The 24,625-nt window shown below is 42.5% G+C and overlaps 1 protein-coding gene across 5 annotated transcripts in view; it reads left to right on the forward strand.

Moving 5' to 3' along the window:
• Positions 1 to 24,327, forward strand: part of ATG10 (autophagy related 10) — a 313,667-nt gene extending 289,340 nt beyond the window's left edge. For 4 of the 5 annotated variants that reach the window (XM_030193339.1, XM_030193340.1, XM_030193341.1 and 1 more), the window contains exons 6-8: positions 2,574 to 2,668; positions 15,335 to 15,452; positions 23,574 to 24,327. In XM_030193339.1, the coding sequence (XP_030049199.1) occupies positions 2,574 to 2,668; positions 15,335 to 15,446 (207 nt within the window). In that variant the 3' untranslated portion in view covers positions 15,447 to 15,452; positions 23,574 to 24,327. Of the gene's footprint in view, positions 1 to 2,573; positions 2,669 to 15,334; positions 15,453 to 18,973; positions 19,211 to 23,573 lie in introns of those variants that run through there. The other variant, XM_030193338.1, reaches the window with a different exon arrangement.
• The last annotated feature ends 298 nt before the right edge of the window (positions 24,328 to 24,625 follow it).

Here is a 24,625-nt window from a genome sequence, read left to right on the forward strand (position 1 = left end):
TGGCAATGGCTGTCGAGCCTTGTCCCATTTCTGGATGTCGAGCCCTGCTCCTTCCTTGGAGGTCAGGACCTTGTACATTTTAGACTGTTTGGCCTTGCTTTATCTCTGGAGGCTGAGCCTTGCTCCGTTTCTAGACGTCGCGCTTTGCTCTGTTCTGGCCATTGAGCTTTGCTCCGTGTCTGGACGTCGAGCCTTGCTCCATTTCTGGACATCGAGCTTTGCCCCATCGCTGGATGTCGATCCTAGCGCCATTGCTGGATGCCGAGCCTTGCTCTATCACGAGCCTTTCTGCAATTCTAGATGTCGAGTCTGGCTCCATCTTGTTCCATCTATGAACATTGAGCCTTGCTTCCTCTCTGGAGGTCGGCCTTGTGACTCCTCTGGATGTCGCACCTCTCTCCATTGTTAGATGTCGAGGCACACTCCGTTTCTGGAGGCTGTGTCTCAATTCAGCTCTGGACATCAAGCCTGGCTTCTTGGCTAGATGTTGAGGCTTGCTGCTTTTCGAGCCTTTCTTCAGCTCTACCTGTCGGGCCCTGCCCCACCTTTTGGAGGTTGTGCATTGTTCCTTTTCTTGGATGGTGAGCTTTGCTCCCCTCAATTGATACCTGAGGCAGTTTTCAGTTATGAGTCTGGCTCCGTCTTTTCCTTTGGCCTTGGCTGCAGGGTTTGTCCTTGCTCTGCCACTGGACCTTGTTTTGGTTCTAGTCACTGGACCTTGCTCCGTAGCTGGGCACTGGGCCTTGCTCTGGATGCTGGACCTTGATCCTTCTCTGGAGGTCGCATTTATTGCTTAAGGCTGGTCTGCCTGAGTGTCATCTCAATCTGTACCCTACTGTCTCTGGTATTCAGCCTAGTACTGAGCTGAAGTTTGAGTCTAGTTACTTTTTTTTTTCTTGTCTGCCAGGGCCCTTCCCCGCAGACCCCATGTAGTTTTCTCAACACGGGTTGTCCGGGAAATGTGTGGGTCTTCTCTTCTGCTAGAGCCCTAGTGGGACTTCTTCCTTGGCTGCAGGGCACCTCTTGACTTGCTTTCTTATTTTTTTTCCTCCTCTGGGGTTGAAGTGTATGGTTGGTCCTGGCTGTGGTGCCGTGGCCCTCCTCTGATCAGGGAGCGTGGTTCTTTCTGTCTTTTGGTCATGTCTACATCTCTAGCTGGGTGGCCGGACCTGGCTCCTGCCAGCCTGCGGGCTTGGTCTCTGCCTTTAGCTCGAGCATGGCTCTATTCCTGTTCCTTTCTGTCATATTTTATAGACCGTTTTTCTCCCCGCAGTCCAAGGGTCTCTTGGTCTCAATGCCTGTGGTGGCTCCTTGGGGGTTGCCCGTTGTTTGTGTGGACATTCTCCTGGTCCTTTGGTGGCGTTGTTGTTCATTTCCTGCCCTATGCTATGACTGCTTTGCTACATTCCATTGGTCTGGACTGGTATGGTATTGATGACCAGGAAGGAAAAATTATGTTCTTATCTGATAATTTTCTTTCCTTTAATCATACCAGACCATTCCAGACGCCCGCCCTTTCTGTTTTTCTTGTTTTGTTTCCTGGTGGTTTCTTCTAGGCTTCAACTCGTTAGTGTCGGTTTGGGCCATTATAGACTTCTGGAAAGGGACGTCTTCTCAGGAGGACAGGATTCATCCTTACTCTTCATGCCACTCTGGTGATGCCAGCTTTTTTTAACAGCTCTAGATTATCCTTCTATGATGAGCTGCTTCTCCTTCATCTGGAGTATGTCTGCATATCAGACTGACTGAGGGGTGCCACTCCTTTCCTTTTGAGAAGTGGTTTGGAGGCCCCTTAGTTGTACCAGAGCCCAGAAGGCCTTCCACCTAGGCTTTCTGGTAAGCTCTGCTTGCCTGTTTTCTTGTTTGTAGCAGATGAGAGCACTATTTCTTGGCAGTTCAAAATACTGAGCATTCCAGGCTTCACGATACCCTTAAGAGGCAAAGTACTTGGAACTATTTTCTCTGTCTCCTTCCACTGGTGGATGGACATAACCCATTGGTCTGGACTGTTCTGGTATGATTAAAGGAAAGAAAATTATCAGGTAAGAACATAATTTTTCCATTAGCACAGGAAATGCCTACTCTCCGCCTCCAAACACACCCCTGCACTAAAAAATATTTTACATATTTTAGCGCGGGATTGATACGCACCAATCTCAGAGCTGCCATGGGACACCTGAGTGCATCCCACAAGAGTACCTTTTAACATGCAGTAAGCACATGTTAATGCTTACTGACACTTAGTAAAAAGACCCCTTAGATTGTAAGCCTTCCAGAGAGAGTAAAATATATTCTGTAGCTTAAGATAACGCACTGTGAACCTTTCAGATAGATGTGAGCTAAATAATAATTTTTAGAAATCAGTTCATTCAGAGTTATTTCAAGCATGCATACTATGGATATTTTCAAATATGACTGGCTGTGGGGTTCCCAGGACAGGTTTGGGAAGCCCTAAATTAGAAAGCTATGTGTTCTACACTCCTGATCATCCTGGAATTTTGTAAAAATATTTCTTGGTGTTCTGCTTGTCAAATCATTCAGGTGACTAACAGCCTCGTTTTTAATTCTTGCAGGAACATCCACTACTTGGTCAGTCATTTTTTGTACTTCACCCCTGCCGGACAAATGAATTCATGTCTTCCATATTAGCCAGTTCAAACAGTAAAAGGTGAGGGATGATCTTATCCATGTACTGTGCAATATTTATCATTTCACTGCTCAAAGCTTTGCTTATATTGAAAAGTGCCAATGTATTGACTGAATCCTTTTTTCTTGTTGGGCTTGGACAGCCTAGTTCTGGGCCTTTTGTTCTTGGCACCCTGCAGTCTTTACAATTAACATGTTGTGGGGAAAAATGGAAATAGATTATCACTTGGCCGGAATACTTGGGTAATTTTACCCATTTGTTCTATGGGCTGATACAAATTTCTCACTGAAGCAACTGATTATTATCTCTAAGAACAAAAGAATAGCCATACTGGGTCAGACCAATGGGTCATCTAGCCCAGTATCTTGTTTCCAACAGTAGCCAATCCAGGTCACAAGTGCCTGGAAGTTTGAGGTTTTTTTTTTGTTTTGTTTTTTTTGAGCAACTAAAAATTCCATAAGGCAAAGGTACATATTGTGATTAAAATAAATTATTAGATTAGATTCTTGATGTACTGCTTTTCTGTAGTACAACCAAAGTGGTTCACATATTACATACAATTTTGGATAATGTAGCAATAGATTCCTCTTATATCCAGTGGAATCTAACAGAAGAAAAGGGCGATACATGGGAGGAAGTGACGTCAGCGTCGGGGATGGACGCATGATTCCGGAGCTCCGCTAGAGCGACGGTGAAAACGGCGAAAAAAACCCGGAAAATCCGGCCTCCAGATAAGGAACACAGCGGCCAACACAAGCTTATGGCGACCCGGAAAAAACTAGACAAATTTAAATTCACGGCGGAGAAGCGCGACGGAGCAGCGAACTCCGGCAGCATATCGCACATGACACGCGCCAAAATGGCAGCTGCAGATTCTGAATCGGAGACGGAGGACCTCATAGAACAACATGACAGCGATACGGAGATCACCAAGAAGGAAGTCGCTCGATGGTTTAAGGCCCTGAAAGCGGAAATGTCATCTGTTCGCAAGACGATCAAGGAGGCAGTCACTGACTTACAGAAAGACATGCGGGAGATCGGGCATAGAATGGAACAGACAGAGGGTGAGCTGGAGCACGTGGGAAGCGAAGTGCAAGAGTTAAAGTCAGAAATTCAATCCCTGAAAGAGGATAAGGCTAAAATGGAATTAGACCTGGAGGACTTGGAAAATCGCTCACGGCGAAGTAATCTCAGATTTAAAGGCATACCAGATACTGATCAAAATATGGATTGTGCTAAAATCATTAGAGAAATATGTGCTCTTATTCTGGGAGAGACTGCAGAGACCCAGCAGGAACAAGGAAATTCTGCAATCCAGTTTGACAGAGTACATAGAAGCCTGGGACCCAGGAGGTCCTCTCAATCTCGAGATATAATCGTCTGTTTTTCAAGTTATACAATCAAAGACATGATTTGGAGAAAAGCAAGAGCTAAGGGTGATGTCCTCTGGGAAAACCAGAAAATTACGATATTTCAAGATCTGGCATTAGGCACCCTACAACGGAGAAGAACATTTAAAGATCTTACTCAATATCTTCAACACTCCAGCATTAGATATAGATGGACTTTTCCCTTTGGATTACAATTTACAGTTGGAGGTCAATCCCGGAGGGTGTCGCGGCTAGGAGAAGCGTGGACTATATTGAAGGATCTGGGCTGTAAGGATTTGCCACCAGAAGCTTCTGGATCAACCTCTACAAATATGAACCAGTCACGCATGGCATCTACATGGCAGAGAGTGGGATCCAGAAAGGAAACAGGTCCTCGAGGATCTCCAAAAAGGAGTGGGACTTGAGCACATGATCGTGAGAACTGGATGCATACCATACAGTGTTAATTATATAACCAGTTGGTTGAACATGTTTATCTTAGGTGACAGTTTCATGTCGCTCCTGAAATGCTGTTAATACATATGTTTTATGTTGGCTAGCAATAATATTAAGACACGATTAGAGAGAGGGATAAAGATAGGAACAGTTTATTGCAGTTGGGGGTTTTTCATATGCAGCCTAATAATAGTCTGCTCTGGCGAGGAGTTACTTCCTCAGAACCATCAGCTGGCAGGTTTTCTACCAGCTACTTCAGGGGGGGGGGGGGAGGGGAGGGGGAGGGGGGTCAGGGGTTAAAAGTGGGCACATGGAATGTCAATGGGTTGAACTCTCCATCAAAGCGCAGTCTTGTATTTCGGGAGGTGCAACGGCTTCATTGGGACATAGTAATGCTACAGGAAACACATATTAGGAGTGGTGATGCCCATTTGCTCAAACACAAATCTTTTGCTGATTGTATAGCTCATTTTGATAAAAGAGGAGGAAAAGTGGGAGGGCTTGTAATCTATGTTCGGAAAGGTATACCATTTATAATTGATGATATTTATAAAGACGACCTAGGCAGATGTTTGGCGGTAAAGGGACTTATATATGGCAAACCTGTGACTATTGTGAATGTATATGCTCCGAATGTGGGGCAGGGGGACTTTTTCGATAAGATGACAGAGGAACTTTCCCAATTCCAACAAGGTCATATGATTTTAGGAGGTGATTTTAATACATATACTACTACTACTATTTAACATTTCTAGAGCGCTACAAAGTGTACGCAGCGCTGTACAAACACAGAAGAAAGACAGTCCCTGCTCAAAGAGCTTACAATCTAATAGACAAAAAGTAAAGCATTTAAATTTAAAATATTTAAGCAGTCTTCTGTCCTTCTGTGACTGTTCTCTTGTGCTTGACTGCTTAAATATTTTAAATTTAAATGCTTTACTTTTTGTCTATTAGATTGTAAGCTCTTTGAGCAGGGACTGTCTTTCTTCTGTGTTTGTACAGCGCTGCGTACACTTTGTAGCGCTCTAGAAATGTTAAATAGTAGTAATACATATATGTCACCAATGGACCATTCTAGAGGAGGAGGAAGTATAAATGTGACCCACAGTAAAAAACTAAAACAATTGACTTCACAGTTAGATTTAGTTGAAGTTTGGAGGCTCAGACACCCAGGCCAAAAGACATATACATTTTTTTCTCATTCACAAACTACATATACCAGAATAGATATGATTTGGTGCAGTCGCACAATCTGGGATAGTGTGTTAGATTCTGAGATTGGCCCCATTAGTATTTCAGACCATGCTCCAGTAGAACTTGAACTGAAGGGGTGGAGGGAGGAAGATCGGCTCCTCTTCTGGAGATTAAATGAGTCATTACTGGGGGATCACAGAATTTGTGCAGATATTCGTAAAGTGATCCAGTCTTACTGCACAAGCAATGACACGGGGGAGGTTTCAGATGGGACTCTCTGGGATGCACTGAAGGTGGTGGTACGAGGGCATCTCATAAAGTGGGGGGCTCGTAGAAAGCGCGCCAGGGAAGCAGCGGAACCCAATTTGAGATCCAGACTGGTTCATCTGGAAAGACAACATCAGGCGGGGGGTTTGGCAAAAGACCTGCAAGAGCTCAGGAGGTGCCGGATGGAACTGGAAAAGCTACAAATAGTGTGGGTGGAATTTATGAGGAAGCTTCTCCAACATAAATTTTATGAATATAGTAATAAGTCAGGGAAAATGCTGGCCAATTGCCTTAAGGCTAGGCAGAGAAATCATACCATTACAAAAATTAAAGGCCCAGGGGATCAGCTATATTACAGGGATGACGAAATTAGAACTCAATTCTTAACTTTTTATAAAGAGCTCTATAAAAGAGAATTAGGGTTGGAAGCTGCTGAGGTGCGACAGAGTTTTGAGGGACTTGGGCTGTCCAAACTGACTAGCGATGAGAGCCGCAAGCTGGAAGCTCCATTTCGTCTTGATGAAATCACAGGAGTCATTAAGAATCTTAAGGGAGGAAAGGCCCCGGGAATGGATGGCTACTCCACCAAATTTTACAAACTTTTCGCGGGGGAAGTGGGACCTTTGTTGATGAGAGTGGGTAATGCCTGTTTTGAGGGTCAGTCATTGCCCATTAGTATGCATGAGGCGGGAATATCTCTGCTCTTAAAGCCAGGTAGGGACCCGGCTATATGTGGGTCCTATAGACCAATCTCGCTGATCAATTTAGATATAAAAATATTATCAAAAGTATTGGCAGACCGGCTAGGTGCAATTCTACCAAAATTAGTACATACTGACCAATCTGGGTTTGTTAAGGGCCGGCAGGTAGCAGATAATGTACGTCGTACACTGCATGTTATATGGGAGGCTAAGAGACAGGATATACCGGTCACTTTACTAAGTACAGACGCAGAAAAGGCATTTGATAGGGTGGAGTGGCCCTATCTATGGGAAGTTATGGAACATATGGGAGTTGGGACTGGTCTACTGGGATGGCTCCATAGGTTATATGAAAGGCCAATAGCTCGATTAAAAATCAATGGTGGGTACACGTCGACATTTCAGATAGAACGTGGAACTCGCCAGGGCTGCCCACTGTCTCCGCTGCTTTTCGCGCTTTATATAGAGCCGTTAGCGCAGAAGATTCGAGAATCTGCGGATGTAAAAGGGATAGTAATTGGGACTGTAGAACACAAATTAGCATTATTTGCGGACGACGTGTTATTTTTTGTGGGAAGCCCTGCATTGACCCTTCCGAACCTGATGGTAGCTTTAGCAGAGTATGGACGCATGTCAGGCTTTAAGATCAATTATGACAAATCGGAGTTGTTGGGGGTTTCCATCACACAGGCCTGGATGCAAGAGCTCATGCGAACATACCCATTTCGTGTGAGACAAGATAAGATTAAATATCTGGGGGTTAGGATACCTATAGAGATTTCACAATTATTCAACCTGAACTATATACCACTTTTTCAACAGGTACGAGCAGACATGGAAGCATGGACGGGGAAATGGTTGTCATGGTGGGGGCGTATAGCAGTTGTCCGAATGAATATTTTACCTCGAGTGCTATTCTTCTTTCAGACATTACCAGTATTGGTGCCTAAGGGGGAGTTGGAGAAATTGCAGAGAGCTCTTTTGAGATTTATTTGGGAGGGCAAAGCGCCTAGGCAAAGCAGAAAGTTGTTATGGAAGTCAGTGGATTTGGGGGGGACGAGGGGTTCCAAACCTCAAATGGTATTACTGGGCTGCTCAATTAAAGTTTATCTCCGCATGGAGCCAAGACAGGCTTTCAGTGGTGGCCCAACTTGATCAATCTATGGTACCGAACCATTGTTTAAAATCAATACTTTGGGCCTCCTTTCCACGTAGGATGTACACAACATTGACTTCCAACCCATTCGTGCAACACCTCTTAATATTGTGGGCAGTGGTTAGAAGTAAACTGTGGCAGTCCAGGCCCACCTCATCTTACGCACACATTGGGGGGGAACCAGGGTTTCAGATAGGGATGGGTCATCCGGTGGCAAGGAGATGGGCAGAGAAGGGGATAATTTGTTTTAGAGATCTACTGGATGATGGACAAATGGTTCCCTTTGCAGAGCTTAAAGAGCAAAATGGGATTTTAGATACTGAACAATTCTTCTACATACAAGTCAAACATTATATACAAACACAAGGGTGGTTGAGGGCGGACCCGGAGGAGTATGAGGGCCTAGAGAACATGTGGAGCTCCTTGGGGAAAATGAAAGGTACTATCTCTATATTGTATAAATTTTTAAGGGGCAGGACCTTTGAGAAATGTCCTTATATGCTTCAGTGGGAACGGGATTTGCAGAAGGAATTTACGGCACACGAGTGGAAGGCAATTCTGGTTGAGGTTACTAAAGCCTCAACCTGTGTGCTGATAAAGGAAAATGCTTTCAAAATCTTGTCACGATGGTATTATACCCCACACAGATTGCATGTTATGTTTCCAGGGACTTCACAATGGTGTTGGAGATGTGGAGATGAGGAGGGGACCTATCTACATATTTGGTGGTCCTGTGCCAAAATACAGGTCTTCTGGGGAAATGTTGCTACAAAGATAGCAGCCCAAACGGGGAAGCCATTCCCGTGTGAACCTCAATGGTGTTTGCTTGGATTGGGTAATAGACGAGGAGCTAAATGGCAGAGCCGGTTTAAACGAATGTGTTTAGCAGCAGCAAAAACTGTCATAGCAAGGCATTGGAAACAATTAGAGGCACCCTCGGAAGAGGACTGGCTCTTGAAGCTATCCTTGATTGGTGAAATGGAGAAATTCACGGACAAGAGATTGGGACGTTATAATGAATCTTCAGAGTTATGGACTCAATATCGGAGTTTAACCCACATGACATAAAACTTAAATGTATAACCTGCTGGGGGGGGAGGGGGGGAGAGGGAGGGGGAGGGGAATATTTTGGATTGTATCAGTGAATGACTGTTTGATAAGCAATATGTTTGTTATTATACAAAATCAATAAATATATACAAATTTTAAAAAAAAGAAAAGGGCGATACATGAATCGGCCTAGAACATTGAGCCTTTCTAACATTTTTTACAATAAAAGCGTAGAGGGATCAATGTACTAATGGTTTAAATGTACACAGTTGATAGTACTTGCATTCAGTAACACAAAATTTACTAATCCCTAAAGACGGTGCAACTGGAAGTATTTAGTACATATGTGGATAAATTCAAATTAAACATGCTCTACAGATATGCAGAGGCAAATATATTTCATTTTTAGATTTGATGAATTACTGCTTCATCACCTCTATCTATCCCCCACCCTCTTTCACTGCACTGCAATAAAATAAGCAATCAGCCTAGAATATAGATGAGTTTGTACTATTTAAACCCAGTGTGAATGCATTATTTTCTCCACTGACTGATGAAGAGAGAATAACTCTTGAAAGCTTTCAAAGGTACATTGTTAGTCCAATAAAATGTATCACCTACAACGTGGTTGACCTTTATATCCACTGAATTTTTCCCAAATTTTGGATGTTTCTTCACTTTCTTTTACACATTCATTTTAATAAAACTTTTTTAATGCATGCAAGTTAATTGTAATGTGTTAATTCATAGGTTAACACATTAACCCCAGATTCTATAAAGGATGCCCAAACTTATATGCTGAAATTTGGGTGTTATTCTGAGATGCGCACACAACTTAATTGGTTATCTAGACAATTAGTGACAATAATTAGATGCTAACAGTCAGTTATTGATGTTAATTGGCACCAATTAGGATTTGCAAGTGCAACTGTCTATGTGAGATTTGTTAGTTTTCCCTGGGAGCTGGCAATATGTCCACCTCCTAGTGGACACACTGAGGCTCTCCATCCTCAGTTCTGTTTCCTCTTAAATACTTTTTTCTTCCTTTCTTCATTATCTTAATTATAATTACCCTTCCTACCTAATGAATATGCTTCTTTCCAGAATATTCTGTTTCCTGTTATGACGTATCATGTTCCATCAAATGCTATCATGTATTCCCTTATTATATTGGCAGTTAGGGCCTCTCATGCACATAAGCATAAGTTTTCATTAGATATAGGTTGACTTATGTCCTTGGTATGCACAGTCGTCATACTAGCCCCTCCACCTTCTTGCTAGGGCTCTAGTTTTACCCCACCCACTCACTTCTCCTTTTGATTGTTTATCTGGATACAGCAGATGTCCTTAGTCATAGGAGTCTCTGGCATTTAGTTGCTGACCAGCAACTTATCACAAGTTAGCACAGGCCAAAATGTCAAACTACAAATTTCTACAGCCTTAGAAAGTAGTTACCAGAAAAATGCTGTCTTGCAATTCCAGATCTGTTCCCAGCTCAGCAAAATAGCTTATATTAAAATAAAAACTAGAAATGTGTATGGTTTGCACCATTTCTTGGCCTTTATGATATACAGATTCTACAAAGCATCATGTCTAATTCTATTTATTTTATTTCAAAGATTTATATCCCGCTTTAACATCAAAGCGGGTTACAAAAGAAACATTACAATATCAAAGCATACATTAAATCATATAACATCACAAATCTCCATTATCAAACATAGAATAGGGAGAACTGCCAAAGAAATAGACTTGTCCTTATGCATTAATACATTTTTTTTTTACAATTTCTTATATTGTCGATAGTCAGTTCAAAGTCTTAAATAACCTGGAAGATGGTTCCACAAATTCCCCCCAGCTACTGAAAAAGTGTGATTCTGTGTTTCTGAGAAATTACAAACAGGCACAAATAGCTGTTTCTTCAACATGGAACGAAGATCTCGCTGTGGTTCATACGTGATCAAAGAATCCATAAAATATCATGGAGTAACACCATATATACGTTGATGAATCAAAGTCAATATTTTGTACTGTACACGAAATTTCACTGGCAACCAATGTAAACATTTCAAGGTAGGAGGAAAATGCTCACATATCTTTGTTCCTGCAAGCACTGTGCTGCCGCATTCCAAACAATTTTCAAAGCAGTGGTATTCCTAGGCTGGCTGACACCCGGGGCGGATTGCCGATGCCCCCCCCCCCCCCGGCGAAATTATACCCCCTCCCCAGGTGCAGCGTGACCCGGGGGGGGGGGGGTGCCGCGCGCCTGTCGGCTTCGAGTCCGCTCGTTCCCTGCTGCTTCCTCTGCCCCAGAACATGAAGTAACCTGTTCCGTGCAGAGGGAGCAGCAGGGAGGGAACGAGTGGACTCGGCCAACAGGCGCGTGGCACCCCCCCAGCGGCATGCACCCGGGGCGGACTGCCCCCCGCTCCCCCCTTGGTACGCCACTGTTGCAAAGCCTGTATTTTAGCTGAATTCAAACCCAAATAAAAGAGATGTGGTCATCCAAGAGGCATAGGTGGACGATAAGCGTTCACAAAAGTGGCACACAATGTTTCAGAATTGGGGGTATGCACACCAGAATCTGCACCTGGTTCAGCAGGCATAAGTCCTGGCACCTTATTTTAGTCACAGGAATAGGCACCATGGTCTGTTTTATAAAGGGTGCTCACCCCAGAGTGCCCTTTATAGAATAGTGCTAAAGGCTAACCAAATTTCGGTTCTGGTTTTGCTTCGGTGCCGAAACCTGCCCATATCCGTGTTTGGAAATGTTGTGGTTTTGGCTGAAAATGCCTGCTGTGCAGCATCCACGCCGACTCACCCACTGGTGGCAGCCCCCTCCTGGACACACCTACTGGCGACAGGCCCTCTCCTGGAAACAAACCGCTGCCAATGACCCCCCATCCCAGACACCCCTGCTGGTGTCGCAAGCCCTCTCCCAGACATGCCCCGCCACTGGCAGACCATCTCCTGGACCCATAACCCATATAAGAATAGCCATACTGTGTCAGACCAATGGTCCATCTAGCCTGGTATCCTGTTTCCAACAGCAGTCAATCCAAGTCACAGATAACCTGGCAGAAACCCAAATAGTAGCGACATTCCATGCTACTAATCCCAGAGCAAGCAGTGGCTTCCCTATGTCTGTCTGAATAGTAGACTATGGACTTTTCCTCCGAGAACTTGTCCAAACCTTTTTTAAACCCAGATATTCTAACTGCTGTTACTACATCCTCTTGCAAAGAGTTCAAGAGCAAATGTTTCCATGTAACTTCATTGAGTGTCCCCTAGTCTTTGTACTTTTTGAAAAGTAAAAAATCAATTCACTTCAACTTGTTCTACACCACTCAGGGTTTTGTAGACCTCAGTCATAACTCCCTCAGCCATCTCTTTTCCAAGCTGAACAGGCCTAACCTCTTTAGCCTTTCATCATATGAGAGGAGTTTCATCCTCTTTATCATTTTAGTTGCTCTTCTTTGAAGCATTTCTAATTCTGCCATATCTTTTTTGAGATACAGCGACCAGAACTGAACGCAATACTCAAGGTGAGGTCGCACCATTGAGCAATACATAGACATTATAGTATTCTCGGTCTTATTTATCTCCCCTTTCCTAATAATTCCTAGCATCCTGTTTGCTTTTTGGCGGTCACCGCACACTGGGCAGAGGATTTCAGCGTGTTGTCTATAACACCACCTAGATCTTTTTTCTTTGGGTGCTGACCCCCAGGGTGGACCCTATCATCAGGGTAACTATGATTTGGATTATTCTTCCCAATGTGCATCACTTTGCATTTGTCCACATTAAGTTTAATCTGTTATCTGGTTCCCAGTCTTCTAATTTCCTAAGGTCTTCCTGCAATTTTTCACTTTCTGCTTTTGTTTTATCAACCTTGAATAGTTTTGTGTCATCTGCAAATTAAATGATCTCACTCATTCTGATTTCCAGATCATTTATAAATATGTTAAGTAGCACCGGTCCCAGTACAGATCCCTGTGTCACTCCACTATTTACCCTCCTCCTTTGAGAGAAATGGCCATTGAACCCTACCCTTAAAGGTAGGCCCCCTCTCGAACACACCGCCCCAATAGCAGGCCCCCTTCTTGGCCTACCTTTTCGTTGGTGTGGTACTAGGCACAGGAGAGATCCATTCACTACCTTGCATGGCCGGCTCCTCCTTCAAAATGGCTGCCAGGAAGAGCCAGCCCTGCATGGCAGAGAGAGGATCATTTCTGTGCCCACTACCCCACCATCAAAAAGGTAGGCCCAGGAGGGGGCCCACTGGGGGGAGGGGATGTGGGAGGGGGCCTTTTGTTGGTCTGGGGGTGGGGGGCAGGACTAGGTCCAGTTCATTTTCAGATTCGGTTTTGGCTGAAACCGAGCATCCAATTTCCGCCCCACTTTCAGTTTCGGCTGAAACCTATGATATTGTTTTCAGTCAGGTTCTAATAGCGCTGAATGCTGATTTTTTTCCCAGCACTCAAATTTGGGCGCAGTTTACTGAGTCTAGCTGTAAATCAATTGTACATGCATTCAAATTTTAAAGGCATGCTAGTGAACTGAATGTGCCCCAATGAATTCAAGTCTCGAACAGCTGATATAAGCTAAATATACTAATAGAATGTCAGTAACCTCATTAATCATCACTGTACTGTTTATTATCAGTGCAGTTTCAGAAACTAAACCCAAGTCCTATTTTCTTTGAGAAATTTAGTTCTGGTCCTTTGATGATAGTATGTTCATGTTGCTGTGTAGGGTGAGCACACTACCATTTACAGAAAGGGTAAGGGATATGTGGAACAGCTTCCTAGCAGAAGTGGTAGAGACAAGGACCGTATCTGATATTAAGAAAACATGAGATAAGCACAGAGGACCTTTGAGGGAGAGGAAGGAATTGTAGAACTTTGGAATGTTGCCATTGATGGTATAGTGAATCTTATGAGATTCCATTTACAGAAGGAAATATAAACTGAGACTCAAGACCATTCAGAAGGGAGACATAGACATAATAAAGCTGTATACTATATATGGCATTAAGGGGGGAAGTTATCTACATGGGCTACCTGTAAGATGGGTTATTTCACTGTTAACCTGTGTTGTTAATTACTAGGTCTTGTATAAAATGGTCTGTGCTAGGTCTGTGCTAAAATAGCATGAGTTAGTGGTAAAATGATCCATCTTACTAGTAGCCCATGTTGGTAACTCCACCCCCCACCAAGTATAATAGAATTGAAGTAGATTAAGATGAAGAAAAATTAGGATAGAAACCAAGCATAAAACACTCAAAGATGAAGAAATAAAGATAAGTCTAAATGGATTAATCTGAGAAATCTCTTTCATCTCTTTCTGATGCCACTATGGGTTGTCCACTGAAAGCCTGTTCCACTCACAGGGTTTCAGCTCAGTCCAAAAGCTTAATTCAAAACTCAGTTTAAAAATTCAGTTCAATAGCATTCTCCCAAAAGTTCAGTGTGGGGTTCTCCCCTACCCCTTTCCAAGAGCCCCCCCCTCCCCCCTGAAAAGGGTTTATTACCAGTTCTCTCCCTTCTCTTTGTCCCAGACAGTTCAGGCAGTTCAACACAGAAAGTTCATCAAGGTAAAAAAAAAAAACTATTAAATCACCTTTCCTTCTCCAATCAGGGCAGGCAGTTCACCTCCCACTTCACAGCAACAAAACTTCTGTGGCCTCCCACACTGCCTTTAAGTGCTGGAGAGGTTGCTTGTTCGTCTAGGTCAGGAAGTTCTGGAGGGCAGGTCCTTTCCTTCCTCCACGTACTCCATGGATTCTCTTTCCTCTGACTAGGTATTCTCCCCTCCCTGGCTTCTGCGAGCTCTCAAGAAATCCACCCTGCTCTCTTTACAGCTGAGTGGAATTATATATTTCTTTCGCAGCCATGGGAATTCGGCTTCTTCTCTTCTGCTCCCCCTACTGGTGAATGGGTTAAATGGCCCAACTTTCTCTGAGCTACTCCTCCTCCTGTCGGTGCTAAAAATCCCTTCTCTTTCAGTCTCCCAAGGGGTTCTGGGTGTTGCTGCTTCTCCCTAGGGCCTCGCTTACCAGCCCTATCACACTTGTCTATTTACCAAGTCAGTTACCAAATTAAACATTTCAGAGATATTTTCATGGAACATACCATATACATCTATCCTTTCTAAGGGATTCATTCATAAAATAAAATATAAAGACATACTTGATGCTACTGTAAAGTAGCATATTAACGTTACCTAAGTCCATTAGGACAAGCTGGTTGGAATCTGTTGGCTCCTTTAGTTTGTAATAAGTGTTTGTATAGTTGAATGAACTAAAGAAAGCATTCAAATTTTGTTATAGATGAAGCTTCCACCTAAGGTTTATCCCAAATAGGGAAAAGGTACAGAGATGGATAGAGAATGAATTTTAAGTGTTTTGTGTTTAAAGGTTTAGTTTAACAAGCAGTAAATTTATTTGCATTTACACTTTCACTTTCTTTGGGTCTTTTTGTCCCCCTTTTAGATATGTCAACTACATTACATCATGGCTGAGTGTAGTGGGACCTGTTGTGGGACTAAATCTGCCTCTAAGTTATGGAATAGCAACATCTATAGTACCAGTGCACAATCAGTAGAAAAAGGTATTTATATGTGATTTAATATTTTATTATGCAGTTATTCAGGGAACAGGTATGAGTAACAGTGCTGTATTGTTTTTGAATCTGTATTCATCTGTTAAAAAAATGACTTGTGAATATCAGGTGTAGCGGATTTGACCTTCACTTTCACATAACTGGGTAGAAGTGAACATTATACAATTAAATATATTTCTAGATGGCACCCTGTGTCCATCTATCTTTTACCATTAAGTATACAGGGAAGTTCAGCCTGCCAACCTGAACTGTGCTGTCTTGCTATGATCCACTTCAAATGAGGGGCCCTTAGCAAACTTTTTGCTGAGGGCCCCTCCCTGCACTCTTGCCTTTAAGTTTCAAAAGGCAAAATGTATCAAACATTACTTTTAAATCAGTCACATTGCCTCTTGCAGGTTTTCTCCAATGAAAGTACTTCAGTTCTGCCTCCTAGCAACTGAAGAAGCACATTTGTGCCCCATTTAGTACATTTATGTGCACAGTACTACATCTCCTTCACTTTGATCCCAGCTGCCATCTTCATACCCTAAAAAAGGGATTAAACAGGTGAAAGTGAAGAGTAGGAGACAGCCTATGCAGCTGTCTGCTACCTTCCTCCACAACCATCGCTGATCAGCCCTCTTCATTTTTGTTGTCATCATCTGACTGTCCTTTCAATTTTACTTTTCATTTCTTCTCCATTACATCTTTTTCTAACATCAGTCTTTTCCTTTTATCTCATTTCCTCCTCTTCTGTATCTCGAAGGGGTTCATTTTCAAAGCACTATGTAACATTGTAAGTCTAAGTGCTTTGAAAATACACCTCTAAATCTCTCCTTTAACAGCATCATCTCTTCAGACACCCTATGCAATCACAACAAGATCTCGCCTATCTTCTCCTTTGCTTTTATCATCTCTCCTAATTTCTTTCTCTCTGTTACTATCCCACCTTCACCACTTCTGTCTTGGAGACACATTCCCTCACCATCTCTGCTCCACCCAATATTATCTTTGACTTTTTCCTCAACTTTCATACCCTCTTGATCACTCATATCCACCAGCTCTTGTGCACCTGTATTTCCCCATCACAACTTTCTCCCCAACATGGTTCTCATGCACCTCCTATTCTGTCGCTCTTATATGCCCTCTGTTTCTGTAACACTAGTCCTGATTTTATCACACCTGCTGCAAAACACATGGCAGAATGGACCTCATTATCTGGTTCCCTGCAACATACTCTCCCTCCCTACTACCATGTGATGACTTTATCAATCCCCCAATCCATCACGTCCTCCCTATCATCATGTGATTACTTTCTCATCATCCTATCCACCACCTCTTCCCTACCAGCATGTACTAGAGGCCAACCGAATTTTGTTTTCAGCTTGAGTGGCAAAACTGGCCCAAAGTTCTGATTATTCATCATATTTTGGTTTTGACCGAAAATGCCGGTGCATTTTTGGCTGAAATTGATACTCTCCACTCCCAACCAAAAACGCCATATACTCTCTGCCCCCCGGACCAAAAACATCACCCACTACCCCTAGGCCCTCCCCATGCCTACTTTAGACACCCTGGTGATCTAATGACCTAATCGGGGCAGGATCTGATGATCTTGGTAGCCATTTTGAAGACAGATGGCGAAGGCAGGAGCGACTGCATATTCCTTTCCCCAGTTAGGCTACTAGACCACCAAAGTTTCAAGTAGGCCCGGGGGAGGAGAGCTTACAAGTTGATCTGGGAGAGGGGATTACAGGGGGAAGAGGAATGGGTGCTGTTTAGATGGAGGGGGGTCAGGCCAGTTTATGCTTCATTTTTTTTCTGAAGAGCGAGACAGATCTCTTTGCTAAGGCCCTGTAAAAAGTTACATTTGATAACTTGTGAACAGCTATATGTCCTGATCTTCCCAGGTACATTTTAGAAAGTAAACAAATGTTTAGTTAGTGTTATAATTGATCCATATTTCAGTTACCTGTTATTGTTTGCTGATTGCACTTTTTATGTTACACTGCTCAATTTTTAAGACAATAAACAATTTAGTTTATTGCCTCTTTGTCTGGACTGATAAAGAATCCTGATGATTTGTGTGTTGGGTCTGTGAGTGCTTTCTGGGAAATGTGGGACACTGGGAGTGTGGCTCCAGTAACCTAGAAATCACTGGGGATAAATTGAGAGCGGGAGACTTGCCCAGAGGTGGCTGGGACCCATTTGGTGGGAGGAAGGTGCTAGTGTAGAGCACAAGCGGCAGGTGCAGGCAGACCTGTGCTGTGCTGGGGATAGACCCCTAAGTGGCCGCGGCATAACCCCAGGTGGGTGACTAGGCGTTTCATGACACCAACTATATGCACACAGCACTTGTATTCCAAACAGACAAGTTCTGGAATATAACAAAAATAATTAGTTGTGATGGCAGATTATAAAAGATTTTCTATTTAAAGTATGAAAGATGTAACACAAATTAATTTTAATAGCTGATCTTTTTATTTAAAAAACAGATATGCTGCATGTTTATCACTTATTTAAAATCTATAATAGAACAAAATTCCTTTACTGAAAAATTGGTCTTAATTCTCTTTTCAAGTAATATCTGACTAAGGAGCCCTTTTACTAATGTGCGTTAGGCTGCTGTGTGGTGGCTGTTTTTGCCATGCACCAGGGCCCCTTTTACCACAGCGGATGAAAATAACCAGAAATAAAATGGCCGTGCGATAAGTTCTCACTTGCCGTGCAGCGATTTCATGGGGGAACATTTACTGCCACCCATTGAGGTGGCAGTAAGGGGTCCCACAGTAATCCCCTGTGGAAATATTTTTTCAATATTTCCGCTAGCGCTGGAAATGGCACGCGCTGGGGTGGAAATACCGCTGGCACCCGCATTGGGCTGGCAGTATTTCCGAGCTGCTGCACGGCAAGCTCGTTGCCATGCGGCAACCCTTTAGTAAAAGGACCCCTAAGGGAACTTTGTGTTAAGGATGGAACTAGGTGGGGTATGAGTGGAGAATGTATGTGGAGTCTATACTGCAGTTAGCGTATGGCACATACCATGCACTTACAGACAAATGTGCAGTTAACACAAGTCCACTTACTGCCTCCTAAATGGAGGGCTAAGTCCATCTGCTCTAATTGTGACCAGAGTACCATGCACTAATGGACATTTTAATGTGGGACCTGCAAAGCATATGCTTGGCATGCTTACCAACAGTTGCTGCTTAACTTTGAACTTACTGCCCACTAATTTCTTGCATTAAAATGTGGTAACTGTAAAATCTAACACTCCTTAGTAAAAGGGCTCCTAAATAACCAACTATTCATGTGAAACCTCAGTCTAGAAGAACAGTTTGCAGTTGAAGTAAGTATCCCAGCAATATGTCCAGATTGTCATAAAGATCAAAACATATAAATCCAGCTACTTAAGAGTAGGAAGCCATGAGACCTTGAGGCTTCTTCATGTGGCAACATGAATAGCTGTTTATACATGAATAAATTTAGCCCTTGAATAAATTTAGTTTTGTTATTTTCATTTTTTCTAGATTCAAAGAAAAATCATCATTCAGACCTCCAAATCTTATTGTTCCAAGTTCATAAATCTAATACTGTTCCCTCCCTGATAATTGTGGCTGCAGTCTTAGAGGCAGAATTGGATATTTCATTTCATGAAATTTTTCTCATAATGGCATAGGTTTCTTTCCAGTCCTGATCATACAAGTGGATACATACCTGACATCGAAATCTCTTTTGGGAAGTACAAACTCTACCTCAAGTCACAAGTCAGGAACCTTGGAATACAGTTAGATTCAACACTTACTCTGATTCCCCAAATCCAAGCAACCTTCAAAAGCTGCATCTACTATTTGCGACAACTACGCTGCCTATCTCCTTACATCGAGAAGGTAAACCTTATCCCAGTTGTGCATGCCATTAACATCAAGACTGGATTACTGTAATGCAGTCTACAACGGTCTGACTACAAAGGGCCTACACCAGCTCCATTTGATTCAGAATGCTGCAGCAAGATTAATAGAAGGTTGGAAGCGACGTGACCACATCACACCATTTTCGCAAAAACGTCACTGGCTACCAGTACAATACAGGGCTAAATGTAAAACTCAATGTCTGATCTTCAAGGCCCGTAAAGGAAATGGCCCCGAGTACCTGAAGAATAGGATGATCCTCTACACACCTCCAAGGACACTAAGGTTCTCCCGAGGACTATCACCCTCTCCAAAAGACATTACACAATGTGATACCCGCAAGTGAGCCTTCTCCGGAGTAGCCCCCACATTCTGGAATGCACTCCATGAAAGGCTCCACTTAACACAAGACTATCTCTACTTCAGGAAGCAGTTGAAAGCTTAGATCTTCAACCAGGCCTTTAATGGAAGAAGTAACTAACTTGTTAGTCTCACTCACACACACAAGGAGTGACACGGGCTGCACATACTGCAACAGGACATGTTTATCCACACCTACTCTAGCTGATATAATATTTAACCATCTCTCTGACCTCATCTGTACCTTTCTTTAAATTGGTCACCTTATTTTCTAACTCCTCTTACTCTCTTACCTGACTATATGTTAACCATCTCTCTGACCTCATGTGCAACTTTCTTTAAATTAGTCACCTTACTTTCTAACTCCTCTTACTCTCTTACCTATCTATATGTTCCATCTTTGTTTATACACCACATTATCAATTAAAGTGTTTATTCACATATTGTGTTGACATTGTAAGTAGTATACTATCACTTTCTTTATAATTTTACCAGATGGTGTTGAAATATTTGTCTCAGCATGTGTGTAGAATTACTGATTTATCAACCTAGGACCTCAACGCTACCAAGCTTGGCTATTCTGCGAAGAATACTTGCTCTCTCTTTCTTAGTTCTCTAAGAGCGCCACTGCTTATCATTGGCGCTTTGTTCCTATCATTGGTCCTTATTTTTTCTATTTTATTGCAGCGGGAGCACTACAAACCAATGTAAAAAAACACAACAAGGAGAAAAAACATTGGTTTATTTGTCTACCCGCCACTTGCAAACACCCATAATGTGAGAGAAAAATATTCAAATAAACTTAAATGGAATCTTACATTTTACAATCTGTGTCTATTCTTTGCAGTTTGTTTCTTTTTTAATTTCTTATTATACATTACTCTTATTGCCCACAACCAGCCTGGATTTGTTACAGGTCCAGGTGGTGTCTGTTTAAATACCGCGGCCATCTTGGAGCGGGAAATTGCATTAACAGAAGAAATCTTCCTGAAGCAGCAATAATAATTGCGAAACAAGACGTTCTTGTGGAAGAAGAAGATCATAATGGAAGATGTAATATAGGATTGCAGGAGTGAAGATTGGAGAGCATCGATCGAATGCACCAACCGGTTGGAGGAATCTAATAACAGTGGAAGGACAGCAAAATCATGACATCTAGAGTTTGTCACTGTGCTAAACTGCCATCATCTAAGTTGGTGGGGAAAGCTGGGTTTTGGGTTTTTTTTAAATTTCTAAAGGAGTGCCTGAATCCTTCCTCTTCTGTGCCTGGACGTAGGTTTGGTTAGGGAGGCTAATTAGTCATGGATTCAGATCACTTGACAGTGTAAACATATGCTTATATAGTAAGTGGACAGTAAGGGGATAATTCATAAAGTGTTTTCATGTGTATAGGGCGTCTTATAAAATACCAACTGGTGTAAAAGTATGCACCATGACATGATGATGCATACTTTAGTGGAGTGGAATGGAGTTTGCAAGTATACTTGTACATTGCAGAATACACTAGTCTACGAGAATGGTATGGGATTTGCGTTACAAGACGTATGAGGAGAGACTTGCTGAACTAAACATGTATACTCTGGAGGAAAGGAGAAACAGGGGTGATATGATACAGATGTTCAAATATTTGAAAGGTATTAATCCGCAAACGAACCTTTTCCGGAGATGGGAAGGTGGTAGAATGAGAGGACATGAAATGAGATTGAAGGGGGGCAGACTCAAAAAAAATGTCAGGAAGTATTTTTTCACGGAGAGAGTAGTGGATGCTTAGAATGCCCTCCCGCGGGAGGTGGTGGAAATGAAAACGGTAACGGAAATCAAACATGCGTGGGATAAGCATAAAGGAATCCTGTGCCGAAGGAATGGATCCTCAGGAGCTTAGTCAAGATCGGGAGGCGGGGCTGGTGGTTGGGAGGCGGGGATAGGGCTGGGCAGACTTATACAGTCTGTGCCAGAGCCGGTGGTTGGGAGGCAGGGCTGGTGGTGGGGAGGTGAGGATAGTGCTGGGCAGACTTATACGGTCTGTGCATGTGCCAGAGCTGGTGGTTGGGAGGTGGGGCTGGTGGTTGGGAGGCGGGGATAGTGCGGGGCAGACTTATACGGTCTGTGCCCTGAAGAGCACAGGTACAAATCAAAGTAGGGTATACACAAAAAGCAGCAAATATGAGTTATCTTGTTGGGCAGACTGGATGGACCGTGCAGGTCTTTTTCTGCTGTCATCTACTATGTTACTATGTTACTATCCACATACTTAAAAATTATAGGCTTGGACATTCCAGTGCAAATGTAAATGTCCATCTATGAAACTGATGTGGTTTCTACCACTTCGAACATGAGAATAGCCATATTGGGTCAGACCAATGGTTCATCTAGCCCAGTATCCTATTTCTAACAGTGACCAATCTAGATCACAAGTACCTGGCAGAAACCCAAATAGTAGCAACATTCCATGATACCAGTCCCAGAGCAACAAATTCTAAAGCTTAACTATTTGTTGAGTGAAAAAATATTTCCTCCTATTTGTGTAAAAGTATTTCCATGTAACTTCATTGAGTGGCCCTTAGTCATTGTACTTTTTGAAAAAGTAAAAAATCGATTAACTTTTACCCGTTCTACATCACACAGCATTTTGTAGGCCTCACTCATATTGCCCCTCAACCATCTCTTTTCCAAGCAGAAAAGCCCTAACCTCTTTAGCTTTTCATCATGTGAGAGGAATTCCATCCCATTTATCATTTTGGTCATTCTTGTTTGAACCTTTTTCTAATTCCACTATATCTTTTTTGAGATACAGCGACCAGAACTGAACACAATACTCAAGATGAGGTCGCACCATGGAGCAATACAGAGACATTATAGTATTCTCGGTCTTATTTACCTCCCCTTTCCTAATAATTCCTAGCATTCTGTTTGCTTTTTGTCTGTCACCACACACTGGGCAGAGGATTTCAGTGTATTGTCTATAACAACACCTAGATCTTTTCCTTGGGTGCTGACCCCCAGGGTGGACCCTATCATCAGGTAACTATGATTTGGATTATTCTTCCCAATGTGCATCACTTTGCATTTGTCCTCATTAAATTTCATCTGCTATTTGGATGCCCAGTCTTCTAATTTCCTACGGTCTTCCTGCAATTTTTCATGTTCCGCTTATGTTTTATCAACCTTGAACAGTTTTGTGTCATCTGCAAATTAAATGATCTCACTCGTTCTGATTTCCAGATCATTTATAAATATGTTAAGTAGCACCGGTCCCAGTACAGATCCCTGTGTCACTCCACTATTTACCTTCCTCCTTTGAGAGAAATGGCCATTTAACCCTACCCTCAGCTATGCTAATTGGGTAACGTGCCCGTGCTACCTGATTAGCTCAGGGCACACCTACTCTCCCGCCCATCGTGCTAGAAAATAATTTCTGTTTTCTACCATGGGGATTGGCATGCGCTGATCACAGCAATATCGCGAGGCGCCTCAGCACACCCCACAGTGGTGTTTTGGCGCATGCTACCTGCAAGGTAGCCCTACTGCCGTTTAGTTAAAGGGCCCCTCATGTTCATTGTTGACTTTTCTAACCTAGCCCCTTCTCCAGAAATGCCTCTGTAAAATGCCAGTAAAAGTATGCAAGTTTTGCCCACAGTAAATGCACCTATAGCTACATAAAGGGAGAGCCATTTTCAAAAAGCCCTTTCAAAGACAGCTTGCTTTTTGAAAATTGCTCTCTTTGTGACTGCACTTGGATATTCTGGAAGATTTGTCTGTTCTGCTTATCTTAATACAGTTTTGTGATCAATTGTAATGTGCAGATTCATTTCTGGACTTTCATTTCACGTCTTGCTTTTGTTTGGCTTGTTCTCTCCAGATACTTGAGAAGGGTCTCAGAGGTTGATGAACTTTAATGCCAGAGAAACAATGACTACAGCTAAATCCAATTGAAAGCCTGAGCAGCAATCCATTGTGCAAGACCTTTAACAATCTAGACTTAGACTCTGTCTTACAGAAGTTTTATTTAACCATTTGGGAGAGTGTAATTTTTTATATGTATTGCACCTTCCCTCTCCTGGAAAAGGAAGAACTTCTGGGCAATTCACTCTTGTTGTGTTTATAGCCAAGAAGGCAGCTTGTCCTCAGCATAAAACACATAAACTTAGGACTCTATTTATTAACCATTTTCCTATAGATACAAAATGGGGAGGGGGGGGACCTTGTTAGTAAATAAGGCCGCTTAATGCAAAAGCAGGCTACATCTGTTGCAACCAACTTATGTTTGTGATTGTACCGTGCAACTCAAGGTGATTCCACTGGAGTCGTTTGTCATTTTTTTCTAGGAATATATGCTACTTTGTTTGTCACCTTTCCTCCTGTGAGAATTTCACTCTTATATGAATAAGGAAACTTGCCATACCTTGTATTTATGAACTTTCTGCAAAGTTGTATAGCACAAGAAGCAATTTCTCAGCGAGGCTGTGTAAGCCTTCTACGCAGACTTGTCACTGTGATTAAAAAAAAATCTTCTGAGAGGTTGTTCAAGATAAAAGAATACACATTTCTGAGGATGTCCCTTTCTGTCGACTTTCACTGTGTAAGATGCTAATAATAAATGCTGGGTGAAATGATGATTGGCCAAAAAGTGATATGTAACTGTCCTCATATCAGTTAATTTTAAGTTTATCTGTGAAATGAAAATTCTTGAAGTACTATAAATATGTAGGTTGTAATCATGTTCTATGTTATCTGGAAAAATTTAGCAGGTGAACAGTATAGTTCAGTTGTATTTATAGTAGTGTTTGAAAATATAGGGATCCTTTTACTAAGGTGCACTGAAAAATGGCCTGCTTCTGTTTTGGGTGTGCGCAGATCCATTTTTCAGCGCGCCTGCAAAAAATGCCTTTTTAAAAATGTTTGCCGAAAATG

The sequence above is a fragment of the Microcaecilia unicolor genome, chromosome 2 (assembly GCF_901765095.1).
Source record: "Microcaecilia unicolor chromosome 2, aMicUni1.1, whole genome shotgun sequence".
NCBI classification, from domain to species: domain Eukaryota; kingdom Metazoa; phylum Chordata; class Amphibia; order Gymnophiona; family Siphonopidae; genus Microcaecilia; species Microcaecilia unicolor.